The sequence below is a fragment of the Mchenga conophoros genome, linkage group LG16, assembly GCF_057382185.1.
Source record: "Mchenga conophoros isolate Kocher_MC1m ecotype Shallow Benthic linkage group LG16, M_conophoros_male_GT1.1, whole genome shotgun sequence".
NCBI lineage: Eukaryota > Metazoa > Chordata > Actinopteri > Cichliformes > Cichlidae > Mchenga > Mchenga conophoros.
In genome coordinates this window covers 21239847-21262259 of record NC_140541.1, presented here as the reverse complement: position 1 = coordinate 21262259, position 22413 = coordinate 21239847, and the positions used below count along the sequence as shown (strand labels likewise).

General features: G+C 42.9%; 1 protein-coding gene across 1 annotated transcript in view; it reads left to right on the top strand.

Annotated features, from left to right (window-relative positions):
* Positions 1-296: 296 nt before the first annotated feature.
* anos1 (anosmin 1) overlaps positions 297-22413 on the top strand; it is a 40900-nt gene continuing 18783 nt past the window's right edge. Inside the window, exons 1-4 of the mRNA XM_085249383.1 lie at positions 297-599; positions 6117-6164; positions 21429-21491; positions 21791-22013. Of these exons, the coding sequence (XP_085105509.1) occupies positions 408-599; positions 6117-6164; positions 21429-21491; positions 21791-22013 (526 nt within the window). The 5' untranslated portion in view covers positions 297-407. The remainder of the gene's footprint in view (positions 600-6116; positions 6165-21428; positions 21492-21790; positions 22014-22413) is intronic.

Sequence of the window (22413 nt, the reverse complement as noted above, 5' to 3'; positions counted from 1 at the left end):
TCCAGTACAAAAATACTTAGGTAGATGGAAGGCGGTGGATTATGCTGATTAAATAGACAACAGTTTCCATAACATCTCTTGTCTGTTGTTTATTTATTGATTGCTCTGCCCATTCCAAGTTTTGATTGCAGAGTATGACTTCTACTCAAGCCCTTCCTCCTCCTTTGCAGGCCTGCTCCCTAAAACAAACAGCCTTTGCTTTGGACAGAGTGAAGGACTATGCAGCAGTCTACCTGTTTTAACGCTCCTCGTGCCTGTCAGTCACCGCGGGATCCTCCAATAGCAGGGCTCGTGAGCCGTTGACTCCTCCCCAGTGTATAATTGAAGTTTCCTTAGTTTCTTCGCCGGAGCCTGCACGCAGTGTTGTCCGATCCGCGGAGGGGATTAAATGCAGAGCAGCAGGGACAATGTTTTCCAGGAGCCTGAACGTGTGTGTGACCCTGTGTTTGTGGATTACGGCGCTAACGAGCCCGGGGAGTGTGTCTGCGAGGAAGCAGGACGACTCTTTCTTCACTGCCAGTATTTATCGAGCAAGATGCGCCTCGAGATGCCTCAGTCTGCACATCACTCGCATCTCTGCGTTTTTCAAGCACTCCCAGGTATGAGCATGTGTTCACGGGAACTCCTGACAATATGCGGGGAATCAGAAGCGAATGCGATGCCGTGCCGCTGCATGAATGGGAAGATGTGCCGGTCGATGATTTCCACACAGCCTAAGTCAAACCTGTTTATCCTGAGCCCATTGTGAGAAGGCTGGAGCAGGTCACTAATGAAGCCCGTGTAGTTCATTAGTTTGGTGCTCTGTTAGGAACAATCACTGTCACCAAACAACCCTGTCACAAATTTGGAGATTGAGCTTCACATTAATTATGACAGCTTTGCTTCCTTACAAAGTTGCTATATACAGAGTGTGGCTGTCTGTGTGTATGTGTGTGAACGTGTGGAGTGGGAGGCTTTAAGCTATATCAAGCCTAATTAACCCATCTCAGTGTTTTGAGACAGAGACATTATGAATGCCTCTCAGTTGAGCCAGCTTCCATTCATTACTTGCTAATTACTGGAAAATGAGATACCTCTCACTCATTTGAAATGTACTTGCTGCTGTTTCTTTATGTAGTGGGTAACTTTTCTCTTACCTTGCGTTTGGAGACTTTTGACATTGATTGTCCCACCAGCAAGCGTGCTGTGACCCCGAGAGCGTTTGAAGCTCCTATATAAAATAGATGTATGCTTTGGATGATTTGGCATGTGGTGTCAGAAGTTGTTTTTCACCCTCCACCGGACACACTGTTCTCTCCCAGGACTCCAGAGAAAAGAGCTGGTCACTGATCCCTCTCCCCTCTGCTCCCTTTCACCAGCTATCTGTCTGCTGACGGCCTTTATATTCACTTCATTTGCATTTGCAAGGCATGTCTTTCTCAAGGTGCATTAATGAATCCCTGATTGTCAGGAAACATTCTGGGGCGAGGTAAATTTGTAATTAGGTCTAATGACTCAGCAAAGCCCATTGCTTTATTTCTTTGGTACCAATTACTTTTACACTGAAAGCACTTATTGATTTGGTGTAGTAATGCAGGTCCGTGGGACACAGACCTTCTGCAGTTAATTCAAAGGAATTGTATTAAGGGATAACAAGGCTGATGGATGAAGTGTCTTTATTCCAATGAAAAATCCCACGCGGATGGAAAGTAGGAGACCCAGTTTGTATTTCTTAAAGTGCAACTTGGCAAATAGTGTCAGGGATTAATTTAGAGAATATACAGTGTGTTGCAGCCCTAGGTTGCAAAGTTGGGGGGATTAAATTAGTGACCAGCCAGGAGGCCAAATAACTGATGGAGTCTCACCTCTAATGAACAGCTAACAGTCAGTATAATTGACTGCAGAGCCTCAGAGTCTGGGGCGCTCTTCAGTGAGGGGAAGATGAGAGGAAGGTGTTTGTCTAAAGAGAGGGCCGTTTTGTGGTTGGTGATAAGCAAGGGTGCTGGAGCAAGCTTGTGGGTCTAAGAATAGACGGCAATTGTTGATAATTTGCACGAACTGTCTTATGCACTGTTTTCTCAACAGTCCTTTTATGTGAGGATGGGGGGTCTGGTCAGCTGCAAAAACATGCCCTGCCAATCCCCATCCCCCACCCCCAACCTCTACCCTCCTGGCCCTGCCAATAAATGCCAGCATCACACCTCATAGGCATGCAGAGGATATATACATCGGGCTACCAAGTGCTGCTCCAAGGAGGTCACCTTCCTGCTAAATGCTGGTGCCCAATTGTGCTAAATGTGATAAGCTCTAATGTAATGTTGCCACAACAGTGGGGCATGCTCAGTCAGCACAACCCACAGGTGGATCTGCTTCCTCTGCCAGATCTTATTACAGTAACGGCAGCTTGGAGCTCCACTCCAAGGATCGACACGACAGACCTATTAATTCATCTCGGACATCCTTCAGGGGTCATTTAATACTCAGTGGGGAAAACCAAGACATGCAAGCCTTTCCATTTTAATGGAAATGAAAGACCTTGGCTGCATGTCAAACGTTTGCCTCCTGTTTCTTAATATTTTACTGTGTCTTCTCAATATCTGGTAATCTATATGGGCTGCTTATTTTGGTTAAGGTACAAGATACAAATTTTCCTCTTAACACATTTTGCAGCTGGAATTTAAGACTGGAATGATACTTGGAGAATTTAGATGTTATTACAGATGTTATGAACACCCACGCGTCTTTCCTTTCTTTATGTGGCTGAATCAGAATGCAAATCAGAGACTTTGTTTTAATTGCCCCAGTTCTGAATTAGTGTGAAATGGAAACAAGCATAGAGTTGCTGAGTTAGGAAACCCATGGGTTGTCAGATTTATAGCATCACTAGATTTATTGATGCAATAGTATTTCCAAATAGAGATTTATCGGCATTTTACTCCACTTTTGGGGAACTTGTCACCCTAGTACAATAGACAGAGGGGAACACCCAACCATAAATATTAGCCTCGGACACTTTAAAATATTAAGAGCGAGCTGGGAGCCCCGTGCAATAATGTATTCTGAAAGCATCAGCCTTGTAGTGGATTATTTATGTGGGGACCTGTGAAGCCAAAAACAAGGTGTGTCCATGAGGTCTTGTTATTACATTCGGAGCAATAAAAATCTAACATCTTAAATTCAGTCATTCATCGCTTGTGTGCTGCATAGTAAAGTCTAAGCATCTTGCCTGAGAGGTTTGTGTTTTAAGTGAAGGCAAGAAAAAACATTGGTGAGTGGTTTTTCCATGTCCCCTTGTTTTCGCCTTTGATATTAAATAACCTGCGGTGGAATCAAACCTCAGCCAGTGCTCGTCTCATGTGTGGAGTTTTTCATTAGTGAAGACAGCGGATGAATAAGGGGTCTATGTAGCTTGGCCTCACCTCTCTCCATAAATGCTTTTAAACCATGACAGTCATGTCTGTAAATCTCAGCCCAGAGTGCTGCTACACCCTGAGCTACCTCATTTGACAAATAAGCCTCATTCCTAAGTGGAGACAACTTTACACTAGTGTTGCTTTACCTTTCTGAAACACCCTTTAATGTTAACACTGAACACACACTGAACGCATTAGCTCACTTTCAGAGTGTCTGACAAATTATTCATATAATGTGAATAATTAATGGGCAGAATGACCACAGCCCTCACACCCACTCGAGTCGAAGCCTAAATCTCAGGCTCCTACATTTTGCTGCTGCGTATGTTCCCTTAAGGAGAAGTTATTTTGGTGATGCTTGACGACTCCTGAGATGTCAAAGGACACAGAGAGAGATCGTGGTCTGTCCTTTGAAGTCCAGTCTCCAGTTGAGATGGCTTGAAAAGTACGGGGACCTGTAGACCAGCTGGATTAAATGCAATTTGAAAATGTGATTAGTGGGAACCGCAATGCTTTTAATCCAAATCAGACGCCCATAGGAGACAAAGATTTCCAGTTTCAAAAGCTGGATTGGACTTATCAAAGATCAAAAGGCCTTTGTACATGTTCGTCTCAGTTTGTCTAGACAATGCAACACGCCCTTGCCCACCTGCTTTAATTCTCAACTGACAATGCCCATAGTGTATCTTTGTGATAAATACCCTGTTTACATGCCTCATCTAGTCACTCCGCTGTCATCAACAAAGCATGGTTCACCTTCGTGCGTTTGTGCGCCACTGTCTGGTCTTCTCACACAGGAGAATATCTGGAAAGAATTCATTCACTTGAGTCCTTGACAGTCCTCAGGACTGCATAATGTTCAGACTGCAGAGGAATGTCATGGTGAGTCAGAGGGATGAAGTCCTGACCTATAATTATTCCCCCGTTGGTCCCTGAAATGGTGGGGTCAGGCCTGGACAGCTGGGGCAACATCCTGCTGAGCCTCTCTGCTACGGGGATGCTGTCACAAAGCAAAATTAGCTCCTATGTGGATCTGGCTCTGTCTCCATTGATGGATGGGTAAAGAAAGGTGTCAAAAACAGGATTGATGATTTAGGACATGGCCTTGAGTTGTGACAAACTGTATAAATTATCTGGAGGCATTGCCTGCCAGTGTAAATGTCAAAAGTTTTATTGATGTGGTGACACTGACGGGGTTTGTTTGCTGGGATTGATGTTTAAAAACCACGTCAAAGTCTTCAGAAAACCTGCTGGTGCACACTAAATTTGAGCCAATTAACTCCCTTTTTTTTTTTTTACTTCACATGGTAACAAAATTAAACTATTCCAAGTGTCCTTAGTACTTTTTCATCCTTATCTGAATAGTTTTTTTCAAGAGATTCTCTGAAGACATGACTGTCCAATCATGGCCTCCTTTGAAGCCTTTTCAACCATTATCCTTGACACAAAAAGCAAAGCACCTACTGGTACTGGATGTCAAATTAAAGCCTTTAATGATAAGTTCTCAATGTCTCATGGGAAATTTCTTCTGGATTACATTGTGAGAAAATGCTTTGAACTTGACATTGAACTTAAGCAGACCTTTTGCCTGCAGACCCCTAAAGTTTGGCTTTATCTAACCGCTTCATTTCTTCCACAGGGATGCAAAGGGAACATCCAAAACTCAAGGCCAGATTTAAGTCAGTGACTACACATTCCAGAAATGTAACTCTATAAACAGAGTCTCCACTGAGAATACTCTCACGATAATCTGTCATTGATCTTAAGTCTAGGAAATAATCAATGGTCAGATGATTATTTATAATGTCACAGGTGATTAAGCCAACTGATGTTGCAGTTCCCGTGTGTGCTACACAACTTTACAGCTTCTTCGAGTTGAGCTGTAAGGGAGTTACGGTTACGAACCAACCAAAAACGTAAATCCAGATGAATACGTCATTTGCATCTGCTGAATGTGGAAATGTATGAAACATTGTCATGTCAGTTTATAAGGCGAGGACATGTCAATGTTGCTTTGCAAGTGTGCAGAAAATCAGCTGTTGCTGATCTGTCTTTCGCCATAATCACCAGGTCATTTATGCTAAAGCTCGAGCCTTCCTCTTGGTATCCAACCAAAATAATGTTCGCAGAGAAAAACAGCATAATTCCCAGTCCTTGTGGAATAAGGGAAATGGCTTGAAAAAGTCATTTACCTCCACTAGTCCTCCACTTGATAGTCCTCTGCATTCACACATCGAAGCTTTACAAAAACACGGCTCTATTAGGACCAAATGTTTACCTTGTCGGAGTGCCGAAGGTGGCACTTCGACCGCAATTAGAGCAAATTGGCTATATCTGCGGTCTGTGCAGGAGTGCTGACATTAGTTCCTCCTTCCGTGACCTCTGAGATGTCTGTTGAGAGATCAAACAAATTCACAGAAAAGCTGGGGTCACCATGCTCTGCTGAAACTGACCAGAGGTTTGCCCTCACCTTAGTGTGGTGACCCTGCTTTCCTGCTTGGGCTGCATGCACTCAGCACACAAAGCTGACTCGCAGTCAGCCTTTCAGATTTCTGTGCTGTTAACATTATTGTTAATCAAAAAGGCCTTGGCCACCGCGGACGTATATTGTGAGAGGGAGAAGAAAGGGTCAAAGTTGCACATTGACTTGATGAATTGGTTATTATAAATGTTCTTTCAGCAGTATGTCTGATGACTGATGATGTTTTTCCTTCTTTTCAACAGAATAATGGATCCTTGGTGTGGTGCCAGAATCACAAGCAGTGCTCCAAGGTAACACCGTTTCATTTCTTCCATGAGTGAGACGCATGCTACATACATGCCTCGTTATCAAAGAATAATACAACATAAAGTGTGCGAGTCACGACAGGACTAGTTTTGTCATGCCTGCGGGATTCACAAGCTGTTGACATAGACTGTCATGAGATAAAAACCATAGTTGATTGCTCCTGCTTTCATAGATACCCATTTGCTCTTGTAATTGGAATACAATTAAAGAAGATCTGAAGAGATTAAAGGTGTGTCAATTTATGAAAGCAGAGCGTGATTGTTTTTTTCTTTCTGCTGTCATTTGGAGTTTCACTCGGATGCATTAAAGTATGTCTCCCGCAGGGCTTGTTTGAGTTCTGTGCCCTGTCCCAAAGAAGGTTGATACAAAGCCTGTGTTGACAGCTCCTCTGAAAAGATGGTGCTGACATATTCTATCAGACTCTCCTGGAGATGTTGACAAGGTCCTCAGAGATGCGCTGTATAGACTGTGGACAGAGAACATGATGGGGCTGAACTAAGGAGGATGTGCTAGCGGAGGTCCAAGTAGAAATGCTTGGAAATGCTTTTGGTATCTGTCAAATGCTCTCATTTCCCGCGCGCAGGCATTGAAACCAAGATCCAGCAATGTTAGACCTCTTTGAATCAAAATAGGGCATACACAACACGCATATTTGCAAGACGACAGGTTTTCCTTTCATGAAGCATCAGATGTTTCTTTTTTTTCTCTTTTTCTTCACTTATATGTCCGCCTTATATGTCAAGGTAGCTTGGTGAGGACAAATTCGATAACTTTTCCTCGCATGCCTTTATCAGCCTGCAGTTAAAGAGGAATGCATGCTGAGAATTTGTGTAAAACGCATTATTACAATGACTGTGATTAATTGAAAACTCATTATAATACAGAGCGGCGGCGGTTATTTGTGCTTACTTAATGTGGCTTCATGTGGAGTACTTATTAATCCCAATCAGTGTCTAGTATCAACAGCCTTGCAAAGTGAAATTCCCTTTTTTGAATTTCAAATCGTTTCTCGAGCAATTTGAATTTGTCTTGGATAAAGCCGAGCTATTGCAACAGTGCTTTGTCATGTGTTCTGTACGGGTTGTTTCACTTGTCCTATTTATCACGCACTTAAAGCATATTCTTCTTCACTGTTAACACCACTAAATCTGTACTAATTTGGGGGTGAAATGTCATTGTATAGTGCTCCCCCAGTTCCAACACGGGCACGGCCTTTCTGTTTGGAGTTTGCATGGTCTCCCGAGAGCTCAGGTTTCTCCTGCCATCGAAAACACACCAGGTTAATGCTGCTCTGACTGTCCTTTCCTGCAAAAAGTCGCACATCCTCTTTGAATAAAGTAGTCAAATTACATTAGTTATATTAGTGAGTACAGTCTGAAGCTTGTGTGTGATCCAAGTTCATTCTAAAATGTAATGTGTGATTAAGAAAATATGTCATTTATTTTATTTTAAAACTTTGGTGACATTTTGCTTTAGTCCAGCAGGCGAATCTTCTTTGTTTTCACCATAATGCTGTGAAACTTGTTCCTCTCCTTTCCACTGCGATAGCCAACAACAGCTCTTGGCACCAGCCATCCCTCAGTAATTCAGAGTTTTATGTTTGAAAAAAAGAAAAGAAAAGAAATAAAAAAGCTTTTGCTGGCTGCAAGTCTAAGACAGCATACTGTTTTCATAATCAACCAGCCAACATTGCTGAAACTCTGCAAATATCCCAAAAAACTCTGTAATGAACTTCTTGGTCTCCCCGCTGTAACAAACATGCCAGTTAGCACTTCTTTATCCTACTTGTAGACTGTAAATACACGAGGCTGGATTTGATGTAAGCCCTTAAAAATAATGATATGTTTGTGTTGCTGTTCTACAGCTGTGATGCTCTGCTACTTTCAGTTTCAAGGGCTCTCCAAATCGAATTAATTTAATTCTAGGCTTCAGCCGTTCAGGGTGCGGGCCAGGGCATGGTGCTTAAGTTTAATTTGCACCAAGAAGTCAATATTTTGGTAGCAAACATCACCACACTTCACATCCACATCAATGGCTCGAGTGTGCTCTCAGGGCCTGTGTTTAGCGTGTCAAAACAGAGAGCTATTGTGGCCACTCTGACAATTGCACCAAATGGGCCCATGCTGTACAGTGGTTCCCCGTGAATAGCTCTACAGCCGCTGATTAGCCTCTTCACTTCATGAACAGCTCACAGTCAAACAGAGAAGACAAAGGCAACAGCTTCGGGGGGAGTGCGTTAGGGCAGAAGGCCTGTCCACCCTGGAGAACGGTTAAAGAGCCACTGAGAGCTCCCTGCCTGTGAAGGAAATGCAAGGAAGGGCTGCCTAATAGTTTAGACAAAGATGCTGTGACCCTGTCCATCTGTCTGCGTTTTAGGAAATCAAAGCCTCCTGTTTCCATTTGTGATGAGAAAGTCATCCCGGTCATCTCGTATGCGGTGTCCAGAGTTGGCCCTGCTCTCAGTTTCCCCCATTGTAATGGTAATTAACCTGCTTGCCCTCTCTTCAGAGCCGAGCGAGGTGGCATTTGAAGAGCTGGGGAGTCATTATCATGCCACAACAGTGGGCCAGCAGACAAAGTCTATTCAGCAGGGGAATGCCAGGGAAGTAGACGGCAAGCAGTTGTAGGAGCTATTGTCATTTTGTTTCCCTACTGTTAGAGCTCACCTCTTGAGAAGTTTGGCTGTATTCCCTAAAAGTTTTAAAAAAAAGAAAAAAAAACACTCCAGGGTGTTCTCTCTTTTTTTTCTTCTTCTGGTGGGGCAAAGAAAATATATTTTGTGTGCCCACAGCATGGGAGAGCATGCAGAAGAAGCCAAGAAGCTTTCCATGTTCAGAGCGTAGCTGATATTTGCAGGGTGTGCTTCCCTGTGGGTGTGATCCAGGCTCCACATCAAATGCTAGGATAGACTTAAGGCAACTAAATGTCTGCAAGAAAGCTGTGCGCTTCATTACTCCTATCAGGGAAGGATGAGAAGAAAGGGCATACTCTATATGCCTAGATAGGTTGGCCTGCAGTAATTCACTGAAAGGCGCCAATCAGAATAACTCCTCAGGAGGAAAGTGGGCTATTTTTCCCTTTTCCCTCCATTTAGGATGATATTTAAATTCCATCTTTAAAAATTCCATCCTTTATCGGGGAGATGTTGACTCAGTCCTGCATTTTTCTGTGAGCCAATCATAGCCCCATATTTACTTATCAAGCATTTGCAGGGAGAAAAATCTTTAGAGAGCAGCATTGTCTGGCTGCCATTCGACGCCAATGAGTCGTGCATGTCTTTCATAGATGCCTTGCGTGTACCAGGTGGCTCCTTTGAGTGATCTTTCCTATCACTCACACCCTAAGCTTCAAATTCCAGAGCAAGAATAAGAAGTGTTTACTCTTTTGGATTACACGCGCCTTCGTCTTCACATGTTGGAAGCTTTGGAGCGGTTTTCCTGAATAACAATCGCTGGAATGCTACTATGTCACATTCAAAAGTGTCTTTCAAAGACACTATCAACCACAACCCCCCTTCTACCAACCCACACATTTTCTCACGCCAAAATAAAACGATCACACTTCCTCATCACTTGTTCTTTTTTTTTTTTTCCAGAGTGAAATGAACCTATAAAATAGATCCCAAAGTCTCACCTTATTATTGTTTCCTGGTTCCAGTTCATCTTAATTGAAGCACTAAATGCATATTCATCAGAAAAGTGTCACTTTCACTTGAAGCTTTTCTTGGTGGTTAGGACATTTTGAGGTGCACTGAAATGATGTGATACAATGGGTAAGGGTTAGCAGTTTTACAGCTGGGCATGGCTGGGATTGTTAGGTGCTTAAACAGACTTCAAAGCACCTTTTGGTCATGTTGAGGCCAGACATTCATCGCACTTCCCCGTGTTAGTCACATTACCAGCACCGACACCTCAAAGCAAGCCAGGCTAGAAATCAATCTGTCAAGTAGACTGTGTCTGGATTGCCCGCCAGCGTACGTGTAAGCAGAGTGTAAGTTTTTTTCCCGAAACAGCCCTAGCCAGTCTGACTTAATTCACTTTCCCATTTCACGTAGTCATATATGTGACCCGAGTGTTCAATTTTGAGAGATCATGTAAAAAGACAGCCATGTATTTTGCCTTTTTCCCCCCCCCTTGTATTTTATGTAGTTTGAGGCAGTGTGAGTGTCTGTGTGTGGGTGGTAGAGGAGTGTGAAGCAAGGCTGGTCAGTCCCAGCAGGAAGGACCTGATCTGGACATGGTTGTTAAGTTTCATTGGTTAACGGGGGGGTCGCTTCATTGGCTGCTATCTGTGGAGCTCATTATTCACATGGTGGGTGGCAGGGAATGAAAACCCCCACAGAAAAAAAAAAAAAAGAAACACCAAAGACGTGGCCACAGGAGAGGAGGCAAAGAGGCTGCGAGGCTTGCAGTTGAGACTTTTTCAGCAGTGAAAGCTCAATCCAGAGCTCGTCTTTGCAATCCTGTCTGCTCAGCATCTGAGTGATGAGTGCGCCAGGAAATACTTCAGGAAAAAAATATGCTCGCTATCTTATGCCTGTCTATTTTTATTGATCCCGCAGAGCATAAGGGGCCTTTTTATTTATTTTTCCTAAAGATAATCAAAGTTTCACAGATAGCCTGATTTCCCATGTTCTCCCTGTCAGAAAGGATTTAATTCTCTTGAAGGATTAATGTAATCAAAGCTGCAGTGAAATCCTCTTTTAGCAATAATGACCAGTCACACTGAGACAATCTGCCATCATCCAAGTGTGTATTTTCAATCTGAGGACGTATTGGCTGAACATCACAGATTACAGCGTACTTATCACATTAACTTTGCCATCATTTCCTTTCCTAAGATCACGTGTTAAGAGGTGCTGTAGCAAGAATTAATTCGGTGGTTGTTGTTTGTATTTTCGTTTCCAGACCGATCGTGCCAACAGTCGCCTTGGTGAAAGAAAGATTAGAATTTAAGAATCTTTAAGCTGATGTACTTAGTAGATGGGGGCTTATCAATTTATTCCAGCTGCACTCAAAGCTGCTACATCCCGCAGATAAACCCCACACTGAGTGCTGTGTGTGATGGTTTCAGAACGATTGAAAAGCAGGGCCTCGATGACCGATGTATCTCTTAACCTTCTGACTTGGAGATGACTACTTCAGCAAAGTAGATTATACTTCAGCTTTTCCAGTCTGAACTTGCATCAGAGATGAAGAGAAAGTCAATTTTTTTTTTTTGTCTTTTGTTTGCTCTCCACAGCTGTATACTTTATCTTACGTACTCAACATGCCCAGGTTTGCCCTCTGTTTGTGAAGTCTTTGCACTGCTTTTTGAATTGCATGTAAAAGAAAATTCAGTCATCACATCAAGCAAAGAGAATGCATTATATCACTACTTTTTTTTTTTTTTTTTTTTTTTGTCTGCATGTTATTTCTCAATCTGGATGTGTTGCAATTCAAAGATGCCGATAATGCTGAGGGGCTGTTTAGTGAACACTAGAGAGGGCAAGTAGGATTAGTGAATTTAAAGTGTGTCTGAAACTCAAATAAACAACTGGAGATAGTGGTGGAATGTGACTGGAGCATGGGATTAAGACGGCTTTCCTCCCCTCTATGGCATGTTGTGTTTTACATGTTGTTGGCCTACATTGGCACAGAATCTCCAGGTCTGGTCTCATTTGATTTGAGATGAAGCAGGAAGGGATTAAGACTGCTTGAGTGGTCATTTTATGAAACAACCCAGCAGAGCTAATGCCTTTTGACTTGTTTACCATGTCCTCGGTCTACAATGGCAGAAATTCATTTTTCATCCCATGCATGGTAAGCAGGAGTTCACTGTTGCCGCCATAAATCAACCGTGTGAACAGTCTGAATAAATGGCTTTGCCGATGAGGAAGTGTTTTTATCGTGCGATCCCGCTTTCAACTCTGCTTCTATACGTCTGTCATCAACACATTATGCATGATTGTTTGGGTGTAAGTACAGTATATCATGCATTGGGCAGATCTGACATGCTTTTCAGAAAACCGTGGAGAGGGTTTGGCTTTCCCATGCCATGTCACAGCAAAAGCTCATGGCGGCCTCTTTATCACCAATCTGACCCCACATGATGGATACATCCTGTTGAGTCTAATTGTCATGAAATGTAAACTGAGCTCAGAAGTAGGTGATAACTGAAGGTCTGGTTACAGCCACTGTAATTTTGACTCCTGTCACTGCAGAACATAACGTGAGACGCCCGTGGACCCGTAAGAAAAGGAGCCCTTTAAAGGGCAGTGGGGCATTGGTGTGTTTGTGTGTCTGGGTGAAACTTCAGAGTCATTAAGTATTAAGTGAACTCCTATTGCATTCCACAGTAGACAAAGCACAATTCTGGCAAAGCTGTGCGGGCTTTTTTTGCTCATAAATAAGGCAGGCACCTCTGATTGTGGGGTAAATGTATAATTCATGCATTGCCCCCCCTTCCCAACTCCTCCTCTTTTCCTTCTCACTTTCTGCCAAGCTATTGCTATTCAGCTCTTTGTTGTCTGCGCCCTCAACTGCATTTAAATTAATAATTAAAGTGATCCTCAAAGAATGTCTGTGACACCACCTGCTAGCTCACTCAACGTCTCTGAGCCTGGTTTGACAAACAAAATAGAAAGTCTCAAATCGCACAAATTCAGTTTCACCCCACTGGACCTGGAAAACAACATTGTTTTAGTTGGTTGTATTGAAGAGGGAATTATGACACTTTAAATGCTCGCAGAATATGTCCCGCACAAGGCTGAAAAACACACGGACAGTTGGAAAATATGTCATTATTTGTTTAAGAGAAATTTGAAGAAGCCTTTGCAAATCCTAGTCTCAATCACTTAATAGAGTTGTCACATCGTATACTTATGACTGATGGTTTGTTGTGATAGTGGAAAATACCACATTTCCATGTGGTATGGATGCGCCTGAAGATAGATGGAGGAGGGCAGACAGCTACCAGTTTGTTGGAATCATAGATTACCTGGTTTGGAACAAATGAAGTGCAGAAGCACTAAACATGCCATCATTTTTGTCTTTCCTGACTATAGTAATTCTCCAAGGACACTGCTAGCCCTGTGGGTTTCCTGTTAGTTTGCAGAGGTTTATGTAATCGTGGAACAAAACACCTCACAGTAACTGCTACAGCATAGTTTTCTTTCTTTCTTTCTTTCCCCAAAAATAACAGGCCAAAACTTCATATGAATAAAAAATGCACTTCCATCCCAGCAAATAGCTTTTCTGTTGCCTCTGAAACAATAAAACCAACATAAATCTTACAGCCCTAAATAGAATTAGTGGCATTTACGTAAGCAAGCTCCTGCTTATGGGGGAAAAAGAAAATTGTGAGGCTGTATAGAGTTGCAATCTCACATCTCAAGTCAGCACACTGAATCTTTTTGATCTACACGATCCACCCACTGTCTGCGCAGCACACACCTGTGCTAATTTACGGCGGTGCAGAAATTAAATACGCGATATCTCATGGACTATAAGGTCACATTAGGTTGAGGAAATGGCGTGTCTAGACTTCATAACAGCTCAGGACGAGGATATCTTCTTCCTGATTTACTCGCTGTATTTTTACAGTCGCTTTGAAACATAATGGCACGTCAGAGATATATTGGAAGGCTTTACTAGTGTATTATTTTACAGTCCATCAGATCACAGCTCGTGCGCTTGATGAAATATGTTTTAACCTGGTTAACGTGTAATGTGAATCTCGCTGTTGCTCTCTCTCTGTCTCGCTTACTGTTATTTTTTTAATTTTAATTTTTATAGATTTTGGATTAGACTGAAGCTCATTTTTAAAGCAGTTTAACGGAGGGTCAATGTTAGAGAAAACAGGAAAACCCTTAAGAGTAATGGTCTTTACTGTGAGAAATAGTGATGCTCAGAGTATGCCAAGTCATGCTTGCTGTCATGTAGAGACATTTGAAAATATTTATATGTTAAGATTTTTCTTCTTGGAAAGAGGTTTTGAGGTTTGTTAGCTTCAGCAGGCCACATGTGAACATTTTGAAGCACTATTTTGTAATTTTGAGCAAACTAAAAATCTTTTTGGTTTAGAAGGTTTGGACTAGAACACCAAATACAGTTAACTATGCAGAAATATTATGACACCACAAACACAGTCTAGTTCAGTAACTTACGTTCAGTAACAAACTTCAGTTGCTAAAGTTAAATGTGCATTCCCCGACTGGTTGGCGAGTGCTGGAGGCTTCTGGCTGACACTAGATGAAATCAGTTGCCAAGATCTAGCTGCACCAAAAACCTCCTATTTATCGGTTTTGTCACTAGCAGATTGCAACCAACACCTGTAGTTTGCATGGAAAATGCTAACTTGTCTGCAAATACTGGCCAATATGCTGTGTATATCTCCTGATGTGGTGACACAAACTGTAAATGGAGGATCTTTTCCTGCAAATTGCATGTTTAAAAGGCACGATTCTGTTTCCAGGTTGTGTCGAACTTTTTAAGGTTTCACTTCTGCTCAGCAAGTAGTTTGCAGTCATGTTGTCGTCTTTCATGCAAACTGCGAGTAGCCATTGCAATCTCTCCCTCACCAAAGCAATTCCAAGGAGCTTCTCAGTGCAGCACCACACACCTCTTTACACCTAGTCAGTGCCAGCAGCCTCTGGCAACCAGTTGCCAACCAGTCTGGGAATACATGTTTCCCTAGTGAGTGCTAGTTTCAGGTTGGTTGCTGACCAGTCTCTAGGCCTGTGTGACTGGGACCTTAGCTCAGGTGAAGCCTAGCAGAGAGCTAACGTCTGTAACTATCTGTGTCAACATAGAGCTGTCACTCAGAGTGGCCACTTCCTTAAATGTGAGACTTAGAAATATATTTAAATGGATGAAAAAATCACATAGTTATGTAGGGGGAAATCTGCAACAGAGATTATTTTGTTGTTGTTATTGTTGTACCAGGCTCTAATGCTTTTTATTTCTCCTTTAAAGCTGATCATGTTAAAATGGGAGTCGGTGAGGATTGACTCACTTTTGAAGCCAGCTTCAAGTGGCCGTTTGAAGAACTGCAGGCTTCAGCACTTTTGTGTTGTCTGTATTTTTTAGCGCTGGAGGCTGCCACTCAGCTTCGCCCTTCCTCCAACTTGATTAAAATAGTTTTTTTTATAGATCTAGAGAAGAATTTTCAGCCGTATACCAAGATTGTATAAAAAGTAAGAATGTGATCCAAGCTGCATAATGTCACTTGAGGCCTGCTCTTTTTGTCTCTTGATTGACATTTGTTTAATGACTTTTTTTTCCGTATCGGTGCAGTTGCCTTAGAGCTGGCACAAAAAGTGTCAGTTACACTGTGCTTGGTTACAAACACTGCTAGGAAAACACACAAAGATGAACCCAGACAAAAGCTGGAGGCAAGTAAAAGTTCAGTGGCCATGTTTGCATAAGATATCTTACATAATTTAAAAAAAAAGCTAATTCTTTGTCAACACTGCAGTGCGAGTGTCATGTTTTCCTCATGTTTCTACTTTGGAGAGATTTTTGGAAAACACTGATGTGAACATTGTGGCTTAGTTCAGATGGATGGCCAAAAATGAGTTTTCGAATTTATCAGGTCTTACCTGGCCCTTAGAGTGAGAGGGAGAGAATGAAAAGCTGAGAAAGAGAATTGAGAGGAGATATAACAATTTAGGAGAATCTGAGCAAGTTGGGGGGGGGGGTGACAGCTGAATAAAAGTGAAATAGAGTGAGTGAAGAGATGGAGTACGTGCCTGTTTCGCTAGAGGAGAGAGCAAACCCAGCAACTTACTCCTGGATGGGTCGATAGATATGAGCCGGGAGCTGCTGGAATAATTGAATACAGTCATTGGGAGTGTGAAAAGCACCAGGGCAGCAAAAAATAGCCATAACTCAATGAGATTGGAGGTGAGATTTACAATGTGTGTGTGTTATCAACAACAAAGATTCCACCATATCTGAGTCAACCAGAGCAGGTAAAAAAAAAGCTGTGGCTTCATCCCAAGGAGCAGCAAAGGCACCTTGTAAATATTTGTTGGCAGCACTCAAGCTATGACACTCACCATCAGTGCCTGGATCAATACCTTCATCTCCCAGATGTCATCTCTAAGCTTTTGGGATAGCGGTGGGAAAAAAATCTACAGGGACCCGTGTAATAGCAGGTTGATTGGAGGGAAAGCACAGGTACCCACATAAATTTGTGTCTGCTGAATTTTCATTTACAAAATGACAGAATCAGTCATAGCTGTCTCACACAGCTCCACGTGACTGTACAAATATGTTCGAGCAATATGGGAAAATGTCATCCGCATCAGTTTGAATTATGGCTCCTGTTTTGTGTACACTGTGTATTGTTAAGCCTGGGGCTACCTTGACTGGTAGCAGTTCATGCTTCATTAACTAAAACAATACACTTGTGTGACATTTTCCGTATGCACTTTTCATAGTTTATGTTATTCCAGTCACTCACTTGGGGCAATAAGCATTTTACAATGGGTGGAGATAACCATACGATGACTAAGAAAGGCAGTTCCATGCACAGCAGACCCCCCTCCCTCGCTCTCTCCCTTCCCTCCTCAGTCCCTGTGTCGCCCCCCCTCCCAGCCTCGTCTCAGGCATGAAAAAGTGAAGATGGGCTGTGGCATTGGCTGCCATTCAGCCCGACTCTCTCATCGGCCCCACAGAATGCCTTTCAGGGTCCCCCAGAGTAACAACTGCTGCGTTTTATTACAGCGTGAAATGGGGAGTGAAAGAGCGCTCTGGATGTTCCTACTTAACCATGCAGAATGTGTCACCATTGGGCAGGAAGATAAGAGGACAAAGGGGAAATCAGCCGCCCAAATGCTTTTGTTAAGGCTAACAGCTCAAGTCCATAGAAACAACCCCATGCTCTTGTTTACATCTCTGAGAAAAGGAAAGCATTTGTGTTTTTTGGGGGGTGAAATTTGTCCTGAAATATGTTAACCTTCCATAGAATAATTACATGCAATTTTTGTGATGCTAAAACAGATGGTAGCTCCGATGCCAGCCTGAGAAATTTGCTCGAGGGAGCCCCGATGCTGGCACCCAGAACCAGCACATACACTACGCCCAGGTCAATTATGTTCTCCACTCTAGTTCAGTGGTGTAGCTTTTCCAGTTTATGTTTCGGAAGTTAAACATGAGCTGCTGGTGGTGCAAGAAATGTAAATGTTTGAGTACTTCAAATCTCCAGAGGATCCACTGATACTCACCGGAAGATCATGCCGTGGTGCTATTCATTTAGGAACTTTTACACAAGTTCTAGATATAGATAGACTGTCCCTACAAACCACAAACCACTGTGATGGCACCCACTCATTTATGATGTCCCCGATTTTAATATTTGCTTGGCACCGCTTTGGTGTTTGGAGTCATAAGCGGCTATTTCTGCATCAGTTAGCATTCATAAACTGTACAAGTGCATCTCAAAGACACAGATACCAGCTAATGAGGGGTGAGTAACATACAAATAGAAAAAAATGTGTTGGATGACCCCCCCCCCCCCGACACACACACACACACACACACACACACACACACACACACACACACACACACACACTAATGTGACCTAGTGTTTTGAAGCATTGCACATGGACTTTGCTTCCAGGATAGAAAATTAAAGCCATAAAGCATTCTATCAGAAGGCCACCAGATGGCGATAGCAATGGTTGCATAAAGACTCTCAATCCTATAGAAGTCTATAGAAATATGGCTTTCTGCCTTTACTTCTGTACGTGCTTTCCTGCTAAATTTATCGGTGTAGTTACTCATTTTGGGGTCATAATGAATAGAAAATGTAATTTATTTTGTAAGTTTTAGTCATATTATTTTTCAAAATGAAGGTAATGTTTGAATCACAACTCACTGGCAAATGAGTGTGCAGTTTGCACGGTTTTAGTTTAGCAAAAAGTGTCTTTGCACCTAATAATGCATACTTTTCAGGATCCAATACAGTTTTCACACAGGGGGAAGTAAGACCACATAATTTTTTTGTATCAGGCGGTGAACATGTTTATTCCTGCATCCAAGTTTGCATTTCTAACCTGGAAGCTGCAACTGATTGCTTTTTTTTTTTTTTTTTTTTATTTTTATTTTTATTTTTTTAACATTGGCGTCATTTTCCAGCCCTAGACATTTCCATTTGTTAGTTGAGTTGGGATTTTTTGTTTGCTGTATTTAATATTTAGTTTAAGAATGCCCATTGACTAAAGGTCAGCAAAACAACATTTTTAAAAATCAATGCATTTAAAAATGAAGCTACTTTCATTTTTCTTATTCACAAAAGGTCACCATAGCCAGTAGCTCTAGAGGATTGATTTGGCAGACTTTTACACTGGACACCCTTTCTGAAGCAACCCTAAAAGCAATTGTGTCTCCTTCTGGGCTTTTAACTGGGGCTCTGGTGCTTGTTAGTCGAATGTAGAAAAACAGAAGAACTGTTTCAATAAGGTGAGTGTGTGTGTACCAGCCTGGGATGGGGTGGAGGTGGCACACCCTTAAGAAATTACACAAGAGTTTATAGAAAATAAGTCTTGGCCCATCCAAAGGATTAGTCTGGCATCATCAGTAACATGGTTTAGATTGAGCACCAAACTGTGTAAATAGGAATCAGGTCTTTGATTGATGAGCGCACCTTTGTAATTATATCCAGGCATCCTATTTGCTTTGGCAAGACATCTGTCGTCGGTCCTCATCTTCCCTCCTTAAATGTCAGGTTGGGAGGTGTGGCTGTGGAGAAATGCTGACAGACTGTCAGTTTTCAGCACACCTGCAGGGAGCCCTGCCTCAACACAGATGCTTATCTTTGTGTCGTTTATGATGCAGCCACTTGTACAGCAAAAACAAGTTCCCGATAGAACTGTGCAGCTTTTTGCTAGTTAAGAACTTTTGCCCCGAAGAGTTACATTTAAAAAAAAAAAGGAAAGAAAAAAGACTGTGGGTGAGACAACACTAAACCCACAGCCAGCATTCTGATCTGTGTTGCAATATCCACGGTACACAATGTGCTGTGTTAATTCATGCTGCTTGGCATGCTGCTCTGAGCATCTCGGGGTAACGATGATTCTATTTTCACTCAGTGCAGTTGTGATTGTGGTGAACCAGAGAGGGTTTCATCCTCAAGAAAAGTCAATGGAATGCATTCTGGCCATGCACACAAGATCGTTCAGTGAGTAAAATGAGCTTGATCCCCAGGCTTATGTGTGTATGTTCAGTGATTTGTAGAAGGGATTTTGGGGGCTTTAACATGTGCGTCTACTGGCAGAATATCCTTTAGACACCGGTGAAGCACACAGTTATTGCCTCAACACCTCATTGGTGCAGCGTGGGGCTCGTATATGAGCCTGGGATGCTGAGGTTTGCTGCTGCTGCGCCACAGCCTCTGCTCCCGCAGGACACAATTGAGAACAGAATTAATGATATAAGGTCACCATATTATGAATAGCAGATGATTTTAAAACGGCATAGAATGAGGCATGACTTGGACAGCGCAGCTAAGCTCGTATGTCATCTTAAGTCTCCGAGGTGTTACAGCGGTTTCACCTGATCAGCTCTGTAGAAACCACATTAGTTTCTCTTGGAGCTCTCTGCTGTCATAACCCGACAGGGTGTCCAATTTTTTCCTCTTGGCACTTTATATTTTATATTGCTGGAGTGATATCTATATTGCTATGAAGTAATTAAGAAAATACCTTCCCTCCCAGCCTTCTCCTCCCCTGGGAAATGGCCTGTTTAGCACTCAACACACTGTCCACACAGAGGTTGTCAGCTGCTTGAGACAGGGTTGGGTAAAGGAGAGACCCGGCAGAGAAGCAGAGTGCTGGCAGACGTGCGCACGGTCCTGATTGCAGCTTGCTCCTCCAGAAGCAAGGTTTATGTTTCATCATGCGCCCGTCCACCACACTCCATAAAAAGCAAATAAACTGTTCTCTGGCAATGGCATAATAATGACAGAGCCGGCTAATGAGTGAATTAAAGAGTAATAACTAAAACTCTGGCTCCCAGCCTGAGATGAAAAAATTCTTACCTCAGCTCCAGTGTTTAATGCAGTCACTACAGTAGGTGCCCTGATTTAATCATTCTATGTGCCTTACTCTTTGTGTTCTTCTCATAATCTGTATCCAGGGGTCTCCTTTTCTAACAGAAAGTGGACTTTTGCTAATGGCAGGTATCCATGTTATATTTGCCTCTATTACTTGCCGGCATATTGAACTGTCCTGGATGATGAATGTAGGAGAAAGCGTTGAAAATGTACTGTTGTGCCTACTTTAGCTGCACTGTAGCTGGTGAAGGAGTCTAAATTAAACAGGGTTGAATGAGTGGCTTTGGCAGGTCGTTGGTGCGGTTTGGGCTGCTCCCAGTGCAGTACAGAAGCAGCCTGGCAGCGGTTTGACTGAGCTCGCTCTTCTTTTTCACACCAGCTCTCAGCGGCCAGGAGCAAGAGCACATAAGACCCTAGCTTTTCTCAAACCCAATCCGAACACATTCCTTTTTCTGCAGCGGGATCTGCCTGATTCTATCGGACACACATGGACCTTTTTGTTATATTACATTCACCTTTATTGAATTTGATTCGTTCGGGGTGAGCAGCTGAGTATAAAAGAAAAAAGGAGTATGGACTGGAATCCTGAACTTTAATTTTAAACGTTATCTTCCCAAATTATGTTTGGCAAAACGACTTAGAGCTACACTTTACGCTGAAGTTTTTCTTTTATCCCGCGCCGATTTCGAGCATTCAGTAAATTTGTTCCGCATGTTAAAAAAGGGAATCCCAGGAACATTAAACCAAGTGTATCATTTATTAAATGCTCTCTGTTCAGCATGGTAACAAGTAGGGAGCTTAGTGCCAGTGCCAAAGTGTATCAAGCCCAGACATGTACAGGGGAAGTGGCAGGACGAGAAGGAGGCGTAGACAGCATGGGAGGCTACTAGTGTTAAGGCGTGAAGAGAGAATCTGTCAAGGCCTACACCAAGCAAAACCCAAGCAAGAGCAGAGTTTTTAAGAGACAGCCTGCACCTGACAGACAAACTTTCTCCCATATCTGCTTTTGTAGAGGACTGTTTGCGCCCTTTGATGGTTTGGCCATTATCCGTAGCAAAAAGTGGTGTGTTTGGTTGCTGCAAAGGTGGTAGGGGAAGTGCCTAAGCGAGGTGCCTGTCAGCCCACCACAAGTAGGCACCATCTCCACAGCACTAACACTTTGATGTGGCTGGTTCTTTGAAGAACTGACACCCTTCTCCTTTTCACAGTGCCTGGAGCCCTGCAAGGAATCCTGGGACCTGAAGGAAAACCAGTGCCAAGATTTATGTGAGGTATGTCACTGCCACAAATGCTGCGGTTGCATCAGATTTTGAGCTTTTGAGGGGTTTTTTTTCAGGCCCAGTGGGAAGATTTAGTAAGAGGAAAGTTTGAAAAGGGGTGTGAAGCAACTGGTTTTGCACTGTAATGACACCCTCTGTGAGCCTAAGCTGTTTAATGTACTCGCCGCTCCAGTGAGTCATGAGCAGAAATGTAAACAGGAGAATCACTGTTAGCTCACAGCCCTGCCTTAAAAAAGTAGTCTGACTTATATTTTTTTTTTCTCCCCTTCTCCTTCCCTCTTCTTCCTCAGCCCCTCTTTCCCAAGAAACACTACGAGTGTCTCACTAGCTGCGAGTTCCTAAAGTCTGTGGAGGGAGTGAAGCAGGGTGACTGCCCTGCCCCGGAGAAGGCCAGCGGCTTCGCAGCTGCCTGTGTGGAGAGCTGCGAGGAGGATGGAGAGTGTTCAGCTGTCAAAAAGTGCTGCTCCAATGGCTGTGGCCACACCTGCCAGCTGCCAAAGAATCTCTACAAAGGTAATGCTGAAGGCAGATAAAATCAAACATTATTTTATCGTATTCTGCAACAGTACATCGCCGTGTAAATCCTTAAGAAGTCATATATGGTTCATTTGGCAGCCCCTGGTTGTTTAATGAATACAACAGCAAACACTCCTTGAGCTGCTGCTTTGTTAAACCTCTAACCGGGGTGTCGGTTTACAGTAAAAGCAGCCATTTCGAAACAAGTCATTTTGTTTGACCTGGCTTCGTCCCGGCCACGACACAAGCAGTTTTCCAACCACAGCAAGGCACATTAAACGTTTTTTACCTTTCCGAGGAGCCGGGGCGGCACAGCGTGTTGCTTCTAAGTGCCGCTGCTTCCTGTTCCATTACCGAAATATTTAACAAGATTTACCAAGGAGAAGACGTGTCTTTG